At 38.8% G+C, this 15,790-nt stretch overlaps 1 protein-coding gene across 1 annotated transcript in view; it reads left to right on the top strand.

The window, feature by feature from the left end:
• LOC102680340 (homeobox protein Nkx-2.4-like) overlaps positions 1–15,235 on the top strand; it is a 27,755-nt gene extending 12,520 nt beyond the window's left edge. The window contains exons 5-6 of the mRNA XM_031509520.1: positions 8,136–8,222; positions 14,048–15,235. Of these exons, the coding sequence (XP_031365380.1) occupies positions 8,136–8,222; positions 14,048–14,383 (423 nt within the window). The 3' untranslated portion in view covers positions 14,384–15,235. The remainder of the gene's footprint in view (positions 1–8,135; positions 8,223–14,047) is intronic.
• Positions 15,236–15,790: the final 555 nt, after the last annotated feature.

Genomic DNA, 15,790 nt, shown 5'->3' with positions numbered 1-15,790 from the left:
TCTCTCCTTTTTCTCTCTTTTTTTTTTTTTTTTAATTCCTTCTAATTAACTTCTCTCTCTTGCACCGGTCGGTCTTTTGCGTTTTAACGAGCTTTAAACTCGTTGTAACTCACCGGCCATAATTTGCGGAGACCCGTTGCGCGCGGCCTCTCGCGATTAAATTGTTGCGATCAATTTCGTACTCCGAATTGCTCGTTTAATTCGTCCACGTAGCGACCGATTAATTATGCATCCCGGTTGATCGTCGGTTTTCTCTCGTGCCGTTCCTTGGCCCCCTCTGTCTTCATTCTCCTTGATTATTGGATATTGCGAATAGTTTTTAAAAATCGAGACGTTCGAGACGAGAAAATTGAATGTGTTCATCAAAAACCCACGTCATCGCAATTGTTGAATTAGGTTATTAGGTTATTTATTATCTCGAGTGGTATATTTCCTATAAAAAAAAAACATCTGTTAATTTATTCTGATAATTTATTTTTAAAAATCAATTTTAAAAAGCCAAAAAACGATACCATTGTTTTGGAAATCTTCCAAGAGAGATTGACACCGTTCGATCGGTATCTCTCGCTCGAATTCGATACCGATCGAAATTTCGAGCTTAAAAAAGGGAATAAAATCCAGAACGTAACTGAGAAGAAGTGAGACAACCGATTCGGAGGGACAGAGAGAGAGAGAGAGAGAGGAGGAGGCGGACCAGAGGGAGTGTAATTTGCCTCTAATGCGGCACTCGACGAAGCAGCTGGCTCTCCTCTTCTCCATTCGCCGGTCGGCCGCAACCGGTAACAGTAGCGATAATAATAACAATACCGGCAACAATGCCAGGAGTGGCCAACCATTGTAACAATGGGGAGACTGCACTTGGAGTAACAATGCGAGCGCAAAATGGAGGGACGCATCTGTGTGTCCCGTGCCAAAGAGACAGGGGATGATGCGACGATAGGGAGAGAGAGAGAGAGAGAGAGAGAAGGGCAGCCATGTCCCAAAGACGGGAAACGGATCGCGTCGACGCGGCGAAACGCTCGTGGAAAAGTGTCACCCATGAAATTTTTCTCGCCAGGAACATTTTCGACGGCCATGAATATGCAGGCTAAGGTCGCTGTAACAACAACATCGCATTCTCCTTTAACAAGAGAAGAACCGATCGAAATGATCGGTTTACATGCTCCATCAAAAATTATTCGACGTTAGTAAGTTACGATCTATACGTGACGATGTTAAATTCTTCTATATACGTACATTTACACTTTAATAAATACGATGATGCGCTTCAACGACGTGGATAATCGATTTGGAGGTGAAAATTTTTCATTTAAATTATTATCGTCATAGCAAAGATGTTCTGCTTCGTTTTGTGTATTCTTCGTCGTGGTCGAACGTGAATTTGAGGTTATCTCGGAAGATTCGCGCGGGCACGCGCGCGTTTCGCGCGTGAAATTCCTTTGGTGTCGAAATGCGTGCGGTTAATTGGACGTCGTGGAACGCGTGCGCGTATCTCTCGAGTGCACTCACGGCTCCCTCGCATAATAACGCACGCATGAATATGTCGTCGGCTTTTGCGGCCGCCCCCGCGTCATACCGCATCACCGCCACGCACACAGGCAGTATGTGGCCGGCGTAATTGCATTCCTCTCTTTTTCCTCGTCTTCCCGTGAAACCTACAGGTCACTGCAAAAGTAGTCGATCGAAGACGATCTTCAAGCTGCACTCGACAACTCGAGAAAATGAAATTAAATATCCAAGTTATTCGATATATATTGAAATATGATAAAAGAAGGAAAATATGATGACGTTAATAAATGACCTCGAACAATTGGTCCAATTGATTTTCGATGAAGAATAATTGAATTGACTAAAGATTAAAGATCCGTGCAAGATCCAATGAAGAAAGCGTATTAACATCGAAATTCGACGTTCGACGTGAATTGAAAATGATAATGGATTGATAAATTCTTTGATAGATTTTTTGAACTTTTTATATATATATATATATACTTAGAGGAACACCGTGTTCCATCTCAAAAGTGTCTCTGAAAAAGTTTCAAACTGGAGGGAAATTGCATTGTAAGGTATTAACGAAGATATTAATGAATCAGAGGTTACCTATATGGCTACCGTGTATTTCTACTTACCTACGTTCCATTTTCATGCTATAATGAAACATCGTGTATAAATGGTGCATTGATTGCAACGGAAACGATTCAGCGAGCTCCTCTAAGCAGCCTCTTCGGCTGTTTGAAAATAATCGGCAACAATTGTTCTCCCAACACGGATCTATACGATACAACTACCGTCTCATGAGTTTTTCAACGTGTTTGCATCAATTATCGCGACGAGGAGGCAGATTTACGAGTGTATTGTAAATACACTCGAACGTGCCGGTCGCGTAATACGCCACCAATTTCTTTTTATGCTACGCCCTGTAGAACGCGCGGACCCGTTCTTTTGTAATCCCACTGCAATTTCGGGACGCGAGGGTGCATACATTTTGAACCGCAAACATTCGCGTCCCCGGCTATTGGATCATCCCTGCCGTGAAACGACGAAGAAATTAGAGGGTGGAAAAGAGTGCGATCAAGATCAAATCATTCCCGCATTTTCTTCAAAACTTTTGCTTTCAATCGTTTTAGAACATAAAGAGTGTGCGGCACGCATTGAACAGAAAACTTGTTGAATTTTAATGTTACTCTTGCGCTTTGTCGATCAAACTTCTGATTCCGATCGATTGCCCCTATAATTTTTTGAAATAAATATAAATTCGTCGTTCTTGTAATTATTCTTGTACATTTTTAAAATATTGAAGATTTGAAAGCGATATTATTCACTCTATACCTCTTTTATTGTTGAAAAGGAAGAACGTATGATTAGTTGTTCACACAGAAAGCGAATTAAATGGGAGGCTCGTTAAAGAGAAACTGGAAAGTCATTTCTATTTGCTGGGCCGAAGACCCCAGGTTTTCAGACATCCCGACTGGTAATCGGTAAGTCATCCCCGGCCGACGGTATTGAGTTAAAACAACAAAAGGGAGGCGGGAATCGTGTTTGCCCACGGGCCACCACTCAGAAGGGTCAACACGGAACAATTAACAGCCCTAATCATAATTTGACGTTGCTTGATCCTGGTATTCGCAAGCTCATCGTTGCGGTTCCTTGCACTTTGCGATGGAAACACGTCTCTGACTTAAAATCAAGCTTTGCAAATCCCTTTTTCCTGCGATTTTTGCTTGCCGCCAACTCCTTCTGCAAATAATTATAATTGTTAACCTAGTAAAGTATTCCATTGGGAAAGCTTATCCGAGATTCTAAAATAATTCCACTTTTTATATTTCATCACATCACTTGATAAAAAAGAGAATGGATATAAATATTTTCTTCTTTAATTTTTTCCAACACAATTTTCTTTCCTTCAATAACGAAAATAAAAAATCAAAAGACGAATAATTTTTTACAAATTTTTCAATTCAACTTTAAAAGGAAGGAAAGAAAATACCAAGATCATTTCCAACAACAATAGATCAGAAGAAAATCACCCATGTAGCCCGAGGCAAACGGATGCGTTCAGAAACGGTTCAGAACACCTCGAGTGGCAATTCTCGTCAATTACACGAGTCTTTCTTTCGAGCAACATCGGAACAATCCGTGAACTATCCTGCAGCCCGCGGCTACATGGGGGTTTCCATTGGATAATCCGTCGAATGTTGGTGTCGAGTGAAATTGCCCGAGGAAACAGTTGGCGGGCCTACGAAGGGTGGTAACGCCCAATACTCCGTTGCTTACGATGGTGGTGGTGATTTTGCGTGAACCCTCAATGTACGCGACGTAATGACGTTACGCTAACTTGATCAATCGTCCACTTTAACCGCATACTCCCTGCTCGAACGGATGTACGATCTCGGGCCTCTGTCGAGCATAAGCCAAACAGGTACTCGATGTTCCTCCCAAATGTCGCGTGTCCTCCGCTTTGATGAACTGCTCTCTGAATTTATCGCTATTCGATACACTAATTAATGTCAAAGTAAGAGATAGATGGCATGTGCATAGGCGGAGTCGGTGTGTCCAAATGGATAATCGTTGATTAAATATCAATAAATATTCTCAATGAAATGTTTAAATATGGACGAAACGAAATAAAGTCGTGATTAATAGATCCGATCTTCACTTCTACGATGAATGAAAGGAAGAAAAATTCATCGAGAAAATTCTTAACTTTGAGGTTAAGTGTAATCTGGAAATAGAAAAAAATTTATTAATGACTAATTCTAGAAAATTCTAGAAAATTCTAGAAGTCGATATTAGATTAATCTTAATATCAGCCGTGAAAAAACTTATTTAACTTATTTATTTTCTTTGAACTTCAATTAGTTCAAAGAAACAAATAGATTTTTACGATGCATATAGAAAGAAAGAAAGAAAAACGTAGGGTATTTACAGATTCGCTCGAATGGTTACGAGAAACGATTCATTTACCTGGCTGAACGAGAGTTAACCACGAGTTAATCGGAAGTTAAAGCTAAGCTCCCCTTTTCTTGGTGTTGAGCAAACCTTGGCCGGACCCCTACGGGCCCTGCTGCCTTTTTGCACCGATCTATCCATCAAAGATAAATAAGCTGTTTCTCATTTCTTTCTAATATTTCTGATAGTCCATTTTCTTTTTACAAATATTTTTTACAAGAAATATTTTAACAGGATTGAAAATATGTACAATGTAGATACTAAGTTTTTGAATATTCTCAAAAAATAAAAATTACGTACAAGGAAATATCAATCAGTTATTTATATTTCCGTTTCTATGGTAAAGTTATACGCTTTTATCGTCAAGAATCGGTATTTGTCACGAATTTCTTTCTTCCATGGATTGCGAATATATATACTAGTTATATCCCTATCTCGTTCAACTTTCTCTGTTTACACACGGCACCGTTGTGGGAGCGACGGACAAACGGACTGACGGACAGACCATTCCCTTAAAATAACAATTCTCTCTGTCAGTTCATATCCCGCCTTCATTTCGTCGAATCTTTTGCCATTCCTGCCTTCAAATTTTCGATCTGGATACAATTCAAATATATATATATATACTCAATAAAATTTACTTGAATATCATATCTTTTGATTCTTTTCGTAGATCCTTTTTTTTTCTTTTTGAAATCTCTTATTTAATTACTTTAACATTAATTATTAAACATCTTAAATTTTCTGAAACTTTTGTAAATTTTTTATGCGGTTAGAAACTAAAGATGAAAAAGAAATTCCAAATAACAAACGCGAGAACAGCAACGAGATATATACATTCATATTTGAATTGCATCGTCCAGCTCGCGAGGGCAAGAAGGCTCAGGACAAAAAGGAATGGGTGACACGTGAAAGTAGAGAATGCAAGAACGCGTTGAGGCAAGCAAGGCTGTTTGTAGACCTCTCGAAGTCGCCGCACACCCGAAACTCCACCGGCTTCAACGAGTGGATTATCGGTGGAAAAGGAATTAACGAACGGGAGCGGCGAGAGAGTACTTCCCTCGTCTAGTACCTCTTCGTGGCTTTTAGATAAGGTCTCTCCGCCCTACGCATCAGTCGCACCACAAAACATACGCGGAAAGTCGCGCGAAAGGACTCGCCAGATACAAAGCGCTTTTCTTCGCAACCTTTGCTCCTTTTCTTTCTTCCTCTTATTTTTTAAGCACTTTCCATGATTATGAGCGATTTATACGTGCGATACTTGATCCTGAAAATGAGCTGAATTAAAATGAATGAATTTAAAATATATAAAATTTCATATTACATACATACGATATATTGATGAACATTATTTCAATAAAAAAAAAATAATATCCAGATTTCTTGGAAATATAATGGTATAATTTTCATTCCCATCCTCCGACTAGTATTGGCTATTAATAATAATAAATTAGAATCGAATACATAATTAATTTTAATTAGAAAACAATCGAAAGAAATAAAACAAGCTTTTGTAGGAACATAAGAAACCACTTAACGTTACGGAATTAATAAGATGTATAATTACATTGGTAGTCAATACTCACAATATTTGATTCTTTTCCATAACACTTATTTCAAGGACCAATGACAAATTAAAACATGAATCATTGTATATCAGCAAATAGATACAAGTATTCCTAGAAATGTATTGGGTAATCACTTCATAAAGCGGCAATTGGAAAATTGTGTTCTCCATAGATCGGCATTCCTGGCGCACACGTGAGGCGGCGGACTGCCTCGAAGGGGAACAAGAATTTTCGAGGGTGGCCGATCCCGCTAATATTCAAAGAATTAGACAGACGGTGGCAGGCTCTTGAGACACGGTCTACTGCACGGAGCCCCTTAAAGTGCTTTCGTTGCATTCTACGGTGCGCATAACTTCGACAATGGGGGGTTACACGGGGCTACACAGGGGGATTGCAGCGGGTTACAGGCACTCGAGTAGGAGGTTACAGGCAAAGCAACATATAGGTCGGATTCGCCTTTGATTCATGCGATAAAAATCAGGCTTAGGCGTACCTTTCACACATGCCTCTAATTTGTCCCTTTGTCCCCATTTTTAAAATTGTTCAATCTACTGTTTTCCTTGCCTCCATGAATTCCGAATTTTATTCACTCGTTCCAATTTGCGCCATTATAAATGTACCTTTAACAGAAAGATTACAAAATAATATACTGATTTTCAGTAATATTCAATTTATAATATAGTAATTTGTTTGATATAATTTACCAATCAGTCAATACATTTAATTCTTAACTGATGTTTCAAGAAATAACTTATTCGGCGATTCCTGATCCTTTATCCACAAAGACCTACTAAATACTTAATGATCTGTTAAACTAGTTCATTCAGTTTTTCTCAAGTACTAGTTTTTCTCAAGTACTAGTTTTTCTCAAAGTATAGCTTTCAATGTATAAAATTACCTATTAATTAACATTTTCATGAAACAAAATATTTATTCTATTAATATAAGCATCTATCAAATCAAAAAAAAATATTCAATTTAAAATTTTTAGATTTTTAAAATATACGGTTGTAATACTTCAATAATGTTCTAATGTGCTGTTTAACACTGACGGCGTTATCTTAGCAAGATCGTGTTAAGGATTAAATCGGCCGACAGAAACGGAGAGCATTGTTTTCGCGACTCAACGACAATACCATGATGATCAGGACGCGCCCCTGTGAACGCAGCATAATGCACAATACGGATTATAACGCGCCGCTGTCATAAGCAGATGCCGATTTCGATCCCGTCCGCACGGCCGGCTTCCCTAATCGCGTTCAATTGCCGTAAAAGCGGTTTCGAGCGTAGCACGATTGCTCCTGGGTCGGAACTTCATAAAACTGCGGTGTTTTTTCCTTTTGACATCGTACACAGAAGGAATCCCATCGGTAAAACTTCTTGATGATCCAATTGCGGGAAATCTATTTTAGGATCCATTTGATAATTCTGGAATTGAAGATTTAAGTGGGATTAAAGTTCATGGAGTTTTTAAAAGAAAAAATATTTTATTTTTTGTTTTAATCAAATAACTAGAGAAGTTTTTTTTCTATTCTTCATTTTAAATATATACAATATAGTTTGTTAAATAAATAAGAGTAAGAATTGTTAATATAAAATTTATTAATAAAGAATCAATAGCAAAGTGCAACAAAGTTATTCTTTAAAATATCTAGCAAAGTGAACAAGACGTTAAATCTCTTTTGAAGGAATAACAAACTTATAATAACTGTGGATTAAAGATTTAAAGGGGACTACGAATAGTTTTGTTACTTAAAACGTACACACATGATAAAAGACTTGGTCCCTTTGAAAAAATATTTCAGTTTCTACCTGACGACAATTCACGCATCAAAAATATGCTCCCGCTTTTAATTCCTTCCCGCTAGGGAAGGAAAAAAAGTTAGAAAAAGTTTAAATTTATAATAATAATTATATTAATAATAATTCGATCCAAATTTTCTTTCCTTTTAAATTGTTTATAAATTTGAAAAAAATTAAAAAAAATATATTTATTAGCTTATTATTTTAGCTCATAAATCATTCTATCAGAAACAATATATTGCTTATCTTTCTTTTTGTAATTCCTATTAATGATAATTTCATTCTAATAGGAAAAATTATTTTTTCACATTACAGGTAAAAATATGGTTTCAAAATCACCGATACAAGTGCAAGAGGCAAGCCAAGGAGAAGGCGATGGCCGAACAGAATGCTCAAAATCAGGTAATTACCTGTTAAAAAAAAGAAACATAAAAAATCTAAATATATCTGAACAAATCAAAAAATATAATGTCAAAGCAAAATATAGCAACATACATATTAAAAGTATAGAAAGTCAGAGAAAGAGAGAGGAGGCAAGGATTAAATTAAATTCTGTCGTTCGACTGTCTCTCGTGTGATGATAATACGCGTCCTCGATAGATCGGATTTCCCGAGGGATTTCGAAACGGCGAGACACACGACAAAATATCGAGCGTTTCAAAATGAAATGCTTTTAAATGAAAAATATTCCGGACGCGGCGCGGATCCTCGCATCCACATCGTATTTCGTTTCGAGTGGTCCACTCAACCAGCTCGAAGCGATTCTGCATTCATTTCGTTATTCCAGTCGAAATTTTTGCAGGGATACCGATCTCCATGAAACGTAAAATTGTCTGTGTTAAACATGTAATTACCACGATGTTTTCGCGACTAACTGTTGCCGGATCATTTTTATTTTTATCTCCTATTTTTTGTTTTCTTCTCTTCATCATTTTTCCTATATATCTTGTTTTATAATGTTTTTCACTTTTTCACGAACGACAAAATTCGTTTTCGACAAAAGTCTCGACAAGCTCACGATTCATTGATTTCAGTAGTACCTGTTTTGGAAAAAAAAAATCAGAAAATTAAAATGTTCAATATTTATATAATAATTATGTATTTGTGTTTATATTAACTTTATTACTTGATGAAATTATATACATATATATGTGTGTGAAAATTGTTAAACGTGAAACTTTAGTTCCAATTTTTTTAAATATGGCGTCGAGAACAAGAATTTCGAAAGAATTTCGTACGAATATTATTTCGTATCTATAGAAACCCGTCAAACAAGCTCTTTTCTTTCTTTTTCTCTTCCCTCTTTTTTATCAACTTTAATAATGACACACCAGATTCCCGAGATATCGTAATTGCAAGTTCGAAACGTGCCCTGTCTCGATCTTGCTGTACGCACTGACGAATACGAATCGCTCTTCCATCCAAGTTCCCTTTCCTTCTAAAGAATAACATTCAAAAGAGATGTCAGAAGACGGCGATCGTACCGATACACACAGATTCGTCCCGGTGAATACATTACAGGCCGGTACGAGTATGCGAGATCACGGATGTCCTGGCATGCATTAGCAGCAAATCGTTCGATTCGAGTTAGCGGGAATCGGTATGTCGTGTCGTTTTAGCGGCGCTGAAAATCATTTTCGTGTCAACATGCCGACGATTATTTGCTCTCTGTCAGTTTCTTACGCTTCAAAATGGATTTCTTGCACGACTATGAAACGTGCAACACGCTTCTCGGAAATGTTTTCAAATCGTTTCTATCTAGCTACTTCGTTATCGCATCTTCTTTTTTCTTTTCTCTCTATACCGCTATGTTTTTTACGAGTTGAAAATATTTTTGCAAAGAATACGTTCAACGTGAGCGACACTTCACGTGGAATGGCGTTTCGAGGTAAGCGGATTTTCATAGCGTGTTTTTCGGCTAGCATCGACTTCACCATTTCATCGAATTTCGATGGAAACAAGCACATACGTCGCACGATTTTCGCATAAAACCACTTTCCAGGTGACGAGGATCAAAGTTATTCTCATGTTTTGATCCATTGTGATATTCAGTTTAAATGACAAACACTTGTTTTACATGGAATTAATTAAATTTATTTTCACTATTTAGTATTTCATATTTAATCTTCGTATAATTCTTGATCTTGCACGATTTCATCTCTAAAATTACCTTACAATTTTCTTTTGACAGTCATCACGATTTTAAACGTATAATTGTATTGATTTCAATTTTTAAACATATAACAAGTAGTTATTTAGATCGCGATCGATTTTGTTTCTAAATAGAGTCGACATTGTCGCCGCCAAGCGGCAGCTTGTAAACACCCATAGAACATTAATGGTGTTGAAAGTTATCCGGTGTCCCGATCTGTGAACCGTTCTTTCCCCTCAATTCGTCCACGCCAGAACGAGCAGCCGCCCCATAATTTACTCGTTAGTTTTTCCTAATCCCTATAGATTCTACTTTTATTCATTTCTTTTTCTTCTTTTATAACTAGTAACTTATTATTTCTTTCTCTTTTGCTCCATTACTTATCATAGTTTCGATTTCAATTCAATGTCTTGTTTATCGTTCCTTTCTATTTCCCGCGCGGTATTTTCATTGTATTATCTTGATCTGTTCGGTAATACGTATAATTATGTGGCCAGGATCACGTGCATGGATGGTAACATGCATCGGGCGTAACAATATCATTAACATTTTGTGTAACATTGTGTAGTACATTGTGTAGATAGCTTTCTTAATATGGAAATCGGATCTTTCGTATAAAAAGAATTTCGGTAACTTTTTATTTTTGTTGCTTTCGGAACACAATCTTCCCCAAATAATTATTTACAAGATATAGTAAAATTTATCTGACATTGTGAAAAGTTGGTATTAAAAACGTAAAAATCTGGAATTTTTAAATTATACTCGGAATAATTTATGAATTTTTATTAAAATGTGACGATATCGTTAATAACTAATAGAATTAATCGTTTTTATATTTAAAACGGTATGCGACGTGAAGGTAGCTACGTCGTCGACGACGACGACGGGTTGGTAGGCAGAGCTCCAATTTTTTTTCCCTCTTTTTTCCCTTTCTTTCGTTTTATTCCATTTCCTCCCCTCGCGGCGGTAAAAAAATTTCAAGTGGCAGCGCGAGCGAGCGAGCATGAGAAAAGGAAAGAGAAAGAAAAAGACGGGCAGGGAGAGCGGGTGAGAAGAAGAAAGAGAGAACGACAAGAGAGGGGAAGAGAGGTATCCTGCAGGGGAGCGCGGAAACGGGTGCTCGAGGACCGGTCGCCATCTTGCCATGAGTACAGTCATGCACAACACCTGGACGCGAATCGAGGTTACCAATACTACTACTATTGATATCGATTAACCCTCCCCTCGAGACGCGAGCCGTCGATCTTTCGACCCGCGGATTGTAACTTCGAGTTGCAATCGAGATTAATCGAATGCCTACGACATCTTTATGTCCAGAATGTAGAAATAGGAAATCGTTCGCAGTCGTATTATGATAGAATATTATTTCATTTAAATAATCGGTAAGAAAAACTCAAAATTAAAATTTTTACAGCAAATATTAAATTGTAATAAGATCTATTTGAAAATAATAAATTATTATTATCATTAATTCTCAGTAACAATTTTAAGGAATAAAAAATTTAAATTATTCTTTTCTTGAAAAAATAAGAGTGCAATGAAAACTTCGTGGCCTGGTTTTAGCATTTTTCTGGCAGAAAGAAGGCGCGAAAGTTGTTTGGCGAGTATCGAGAGACCGCCTAATGTAATTACACTCGTGGTAAAACATCGGTTATTAGATTTAAAAACCACTTCCTCGTTTACAAAACCCATTGAATTCCATTCGTCGTGGAAACGAGAGGTCCCGGCAGAAATCTTTTAATATCTCTTCTTGTGGTTCTTTGTTCGACCGAGGTTTCTGTAAAGAACGAGACATAGACGACCGCCGGGCTGGACTTGGTAGTGGTGTAGGTGGGATAGGAGGAGGAGCGAAAAAGGGGAAAAGCTGTGGCACTGGTAGAGCCCAGCTTTTAGTTAATTATATCAGTTCCGACGATGACGAGTGTTTTTCCACGAGAGATGCATTCACGTGGAAGTCAGTGGCGCGCACAAGCGGCACATTTAGATATTCGATGCGGCTGTATACATGGAATGAACATCGGCCGCGACCACGTAGATGTTTCAAGTACAATTTATTTTGCAAATATCCCTGCCCTCGTTTCTCGTCTCCTCGCGATATATTAAAGGAATTATAAATATTCCGGTAAAGGGCATCTTTTTTTAAAAAAAGCAACCGTCTATAAACAATATTCTTTGCTAGTTGTTCGTCAACTTCTCTCTTCAACTTCTTCATTCTCACTTCTTACCTATATGGGAAAAAGTATTAGTTTCAATCAATTTTTTACAATACTGATTAAATCGCCGAATAACGATTGATATTAACACATTGAAAAATAAATAAAAGGGGGTATAAAATTGAACACTATTTCGCTCGCTTAAAGATAGAAATATAAAATAGAATCTCGGTCGAGTCCTTAACCTAAAAAGCAACCGGTGACAACGATCGCTTCCGTAGAAGGAAATATGTATACTCTGCTAAAAAGGGGACGATGTTCCTCGAAGGGGGAAAGGGAAATCGACGCATAATATGGTTCCCGAGAATTCAATCGCGGCCGCGCGATCACGGCAACATTGAGGCTCATTATGCACGGCGCAGTGGTCGCCGCTCATAAACACGTACTACTCCGTTCCTAAGCACGGCCATTTTCGCCGGAAATCGCTTAACGCGTGTTGAAGTGGCTAAAGTGGCGTGACGCGTGACGCGCGCGCCGACCGTCATGCGTTTAGCGTAATCGTCACTTTGTCAGCGTGAAGTGCACGGCATGCCTGCACTTATGTTCGCGGCCAGTAACGTGCACGTAAGTTCATGTTGGCCACTCGAATCGAATCGTTGTTACATACTCCACCCCCATTGTTTCCTTTCGTACGTAAACCTCCGGACGCCCAATCATTATACAGTTAGAATTTATTTTTTAAAATAAATTTTTCTGGGTGAATCCGTTTAAATCTAAACGAAACTAATAATGGAAAAAACGTGTAGTCCACGGATGTGAGTAAATATATATATATATATATAGAAGCTCTCGTTCGAAATATATTTTATTAGAATTTTAATCATTTATATTCTCTTCGTTCTTCAACTTCCGACGCGTTCATCCGAGGATCGTATCTTGCACAGATATTAAGCAATCTTTTTTTAAAAAAAATAATTCCTACTCGATATTTACTTTCCACTTGAAATACAGTCTTTATGTATATACGGTCTTCTCAAGATACATCTAACACTAAGCTTACTACGTAATCAACGAACAACCAGCATTTTTAGATGATCCAAAAGATTTCCATTTTCGCAATTTTCCATCCGATTTTTAAAAGAACGATCCGCATGAGTCCGTGAGTCGAAATAGGCGTTATTTCCGAGCGGCCGCGATCATATTATTAAAGCGTCGCTGACGTGGAGATCGAAGAGGAATGTCGTGTACTGAATGTTGATACAGCTGAGTGGTCGTCCCGGCAGGTACTCGGCCGGCTTGCTTCGGCTTCTGTTTGGCATGCCGTGGGGTCCCGCTCGTCGTATTCAATCCCCCCGGATAGAAACGCAGGGAGACGAGGGACAGCAGTTCCCGATGTTGACGCGGCTCGGCAGAGCCCCGGCTGGAACCCGGCTGTGGTCCACGGTAGCTGGTACTGTTTATTCGTAATGAGAGAGAGAGAGTCTCCGGCTGCTAGAGTACGAGTACGCTCGAATGCTGATCACGAAGTATCGCACGGGTTAAGTACCTGTGCCTACCGAGCCCACGTGTTTGCTTGGAACACAGAAGCCGAGCCACGACGTCGTCTTCTCCTCTGCTTCGTCGTACACAGCCTGTGTGCACCTACGTGTGGATCGAGTGTACACACCGGCGGATCGGATAGGCTAGGCTGTCGTTTCTCTCTTGGATGAACCGTGTTCAGGAGATTCGAGGCGAAATTTAATCCCTTCTTCGTTTCTCGACCTTAGCTATTTTCTACCGTCGCTCGAGTGAATTCTAAAAAAAAAGAAATATACTTAAATCATTTTTTCATGTCGTTCCTTCATTTCACGAAATATATATCACACATTTGAACATTTTATCTGCGTTTCTAACGCGAGGGACGACACCATTCTCTGTTGCAGAGCGCCAGTTCGCCGCGACGGGTGGCCGTGCCGGTGCTGGTGAAAGACGGGAAACCGTGCGGAAGCGGCGGCGGAAACGAGGGCAGTCGTGGCGGGCCGAGCGCGGCCTTGGCGAGTCCAGCCCCTCACATGACCGCGGCGTCGAGCCCTCACGGCTCCCATCACGCGGCCTCTTCGGTACCTCATCATTCGGTGGTCGGTGTGAACCACGTGATAACGTCCAGCCAGAGTCTTCAGCATTGCTCGTACTCGAGGACTGGTGCCCAACAGAGCATGCAACAGCAACAACAACCGCAATGCGGCGCGTACCTACCTTTCCAAGGTCGGGCCTGGTAGTACATGCCATCCGCGGCGGGGGCCAACCCCTCCGTCGCAGGTCCAGCTGCTTGGTACCCTTTGGAAGACAGCCCCTAGAAAAAGTCCTGTGTCGCGTATTCCGTTTTCTGTGAATCGTTCCCAGAACAGCTTACCTGGATGGCTGGATCGTTGGAATTGAACGACGAGACTGATCTAGAGGATCTACTACTGTCCTTCCTTGGTGACGAATATTCATCGCAGATACTGGACAGAGACTTGGTGAAACCGTCTGCGCCGGTCAGAGGGTGCAGATACGTTTGATTATTGTCCGATAGAGATGAAGTGATTCGAAGAGAGACATTGAAGGGAAGAGTATTCTGCGTGGACCGCAGGACGGTTACTTGGAGACAGTGTTCACAGCGTGAAAATCTTTCTCTTGTACAGCTTCAAGGTGCGAATCACTTTGACTATTATTAAATATTTGGATCGATGAAAGTCGTGATGGATCTACAAAAATATTTGGAAATATGAATAATTTTCTGCGATACAAAGTACTTACATCAATTTTTGTCATTAACTTTGACAAATTATTATTGTAGAAATTCAATTCTGTTTCCTTGTCAGCCCGAAGATCTGTTTTACGAGAACAGTAAAGTCTTTCTAAATTGCAAACATTTAAATTTCGAGGAATATTTAACGTGATTCTATCTTGGAAGAGAAATAAAATTTGACACAAAGACGAACGCGAACGTTAGAAGAACGTTATTATATACGTACAATTAATACTTGTTTATAACGATAACGAGTTCCGCTGAAAAAATATCGGATTACGTAGCTATTTACCCAATCATCTATTTTTCATCAGCGGTTAATCTTATTGCAAAAAACAAAGACTCAAAGTAATCAGAATTTCAATTTGATGTTAACGATGTTAACAAGTACTTTCTAATTTAATTTAAAATGTTGCTTCGAAGAAAGCTCGTTAATTCGTATAAAAGAAAATTCATATTACGATTCATATTAATTCATATAAAAGAATAATTTCAACCAAGTACAGTTCGAATATTAATTAAATTTCAATTTAACAAGACTAACATTATTGTATCACGATTATTTTCCAAATTAAGAATAACGATTCGGTCTTCAATTGAGGTTAGAAAACCTCAATTATATATATAACTAATTTTACACAATAATTACACAAAAATTTTAACAAATTTATATCCAACGAAACCAGCATCGATGCAACGAAATGTTGAAACGGATTGCAGGAATAATCTGGCTAGTGCACTCGAAACGTGTCGAACTGAGAGAAACCGTACACCGATCGCGGGCATTGCGTGTGTCATCGGAGACGTACTTTCGCGACATTGTTGTACTGCAACAACGTGTAACATCAAAAAGGACTCAGATTTCCACTGAAATAGAAATTCTACGTGCGGAGCG

The sequence above is a fragment of the Apis dorsata genome, unplaced genomic scaffold (genome assembly GCF_000469605.1).
Source record: "Apis dorsata unplaced genomic scaffold, Apis dorsata 1.3 scaffold_161, whole genome shotgun sequence".
NCBI classification, from domain to species: Eukaryota; Metazoa; Arthropoda; class Insecta; order Hymenoptera; family Apidae; genus Apis; species Apis dorsata.
This window is presented reverse-complemented; position numbering and strand designations above follow the sequence as displayed.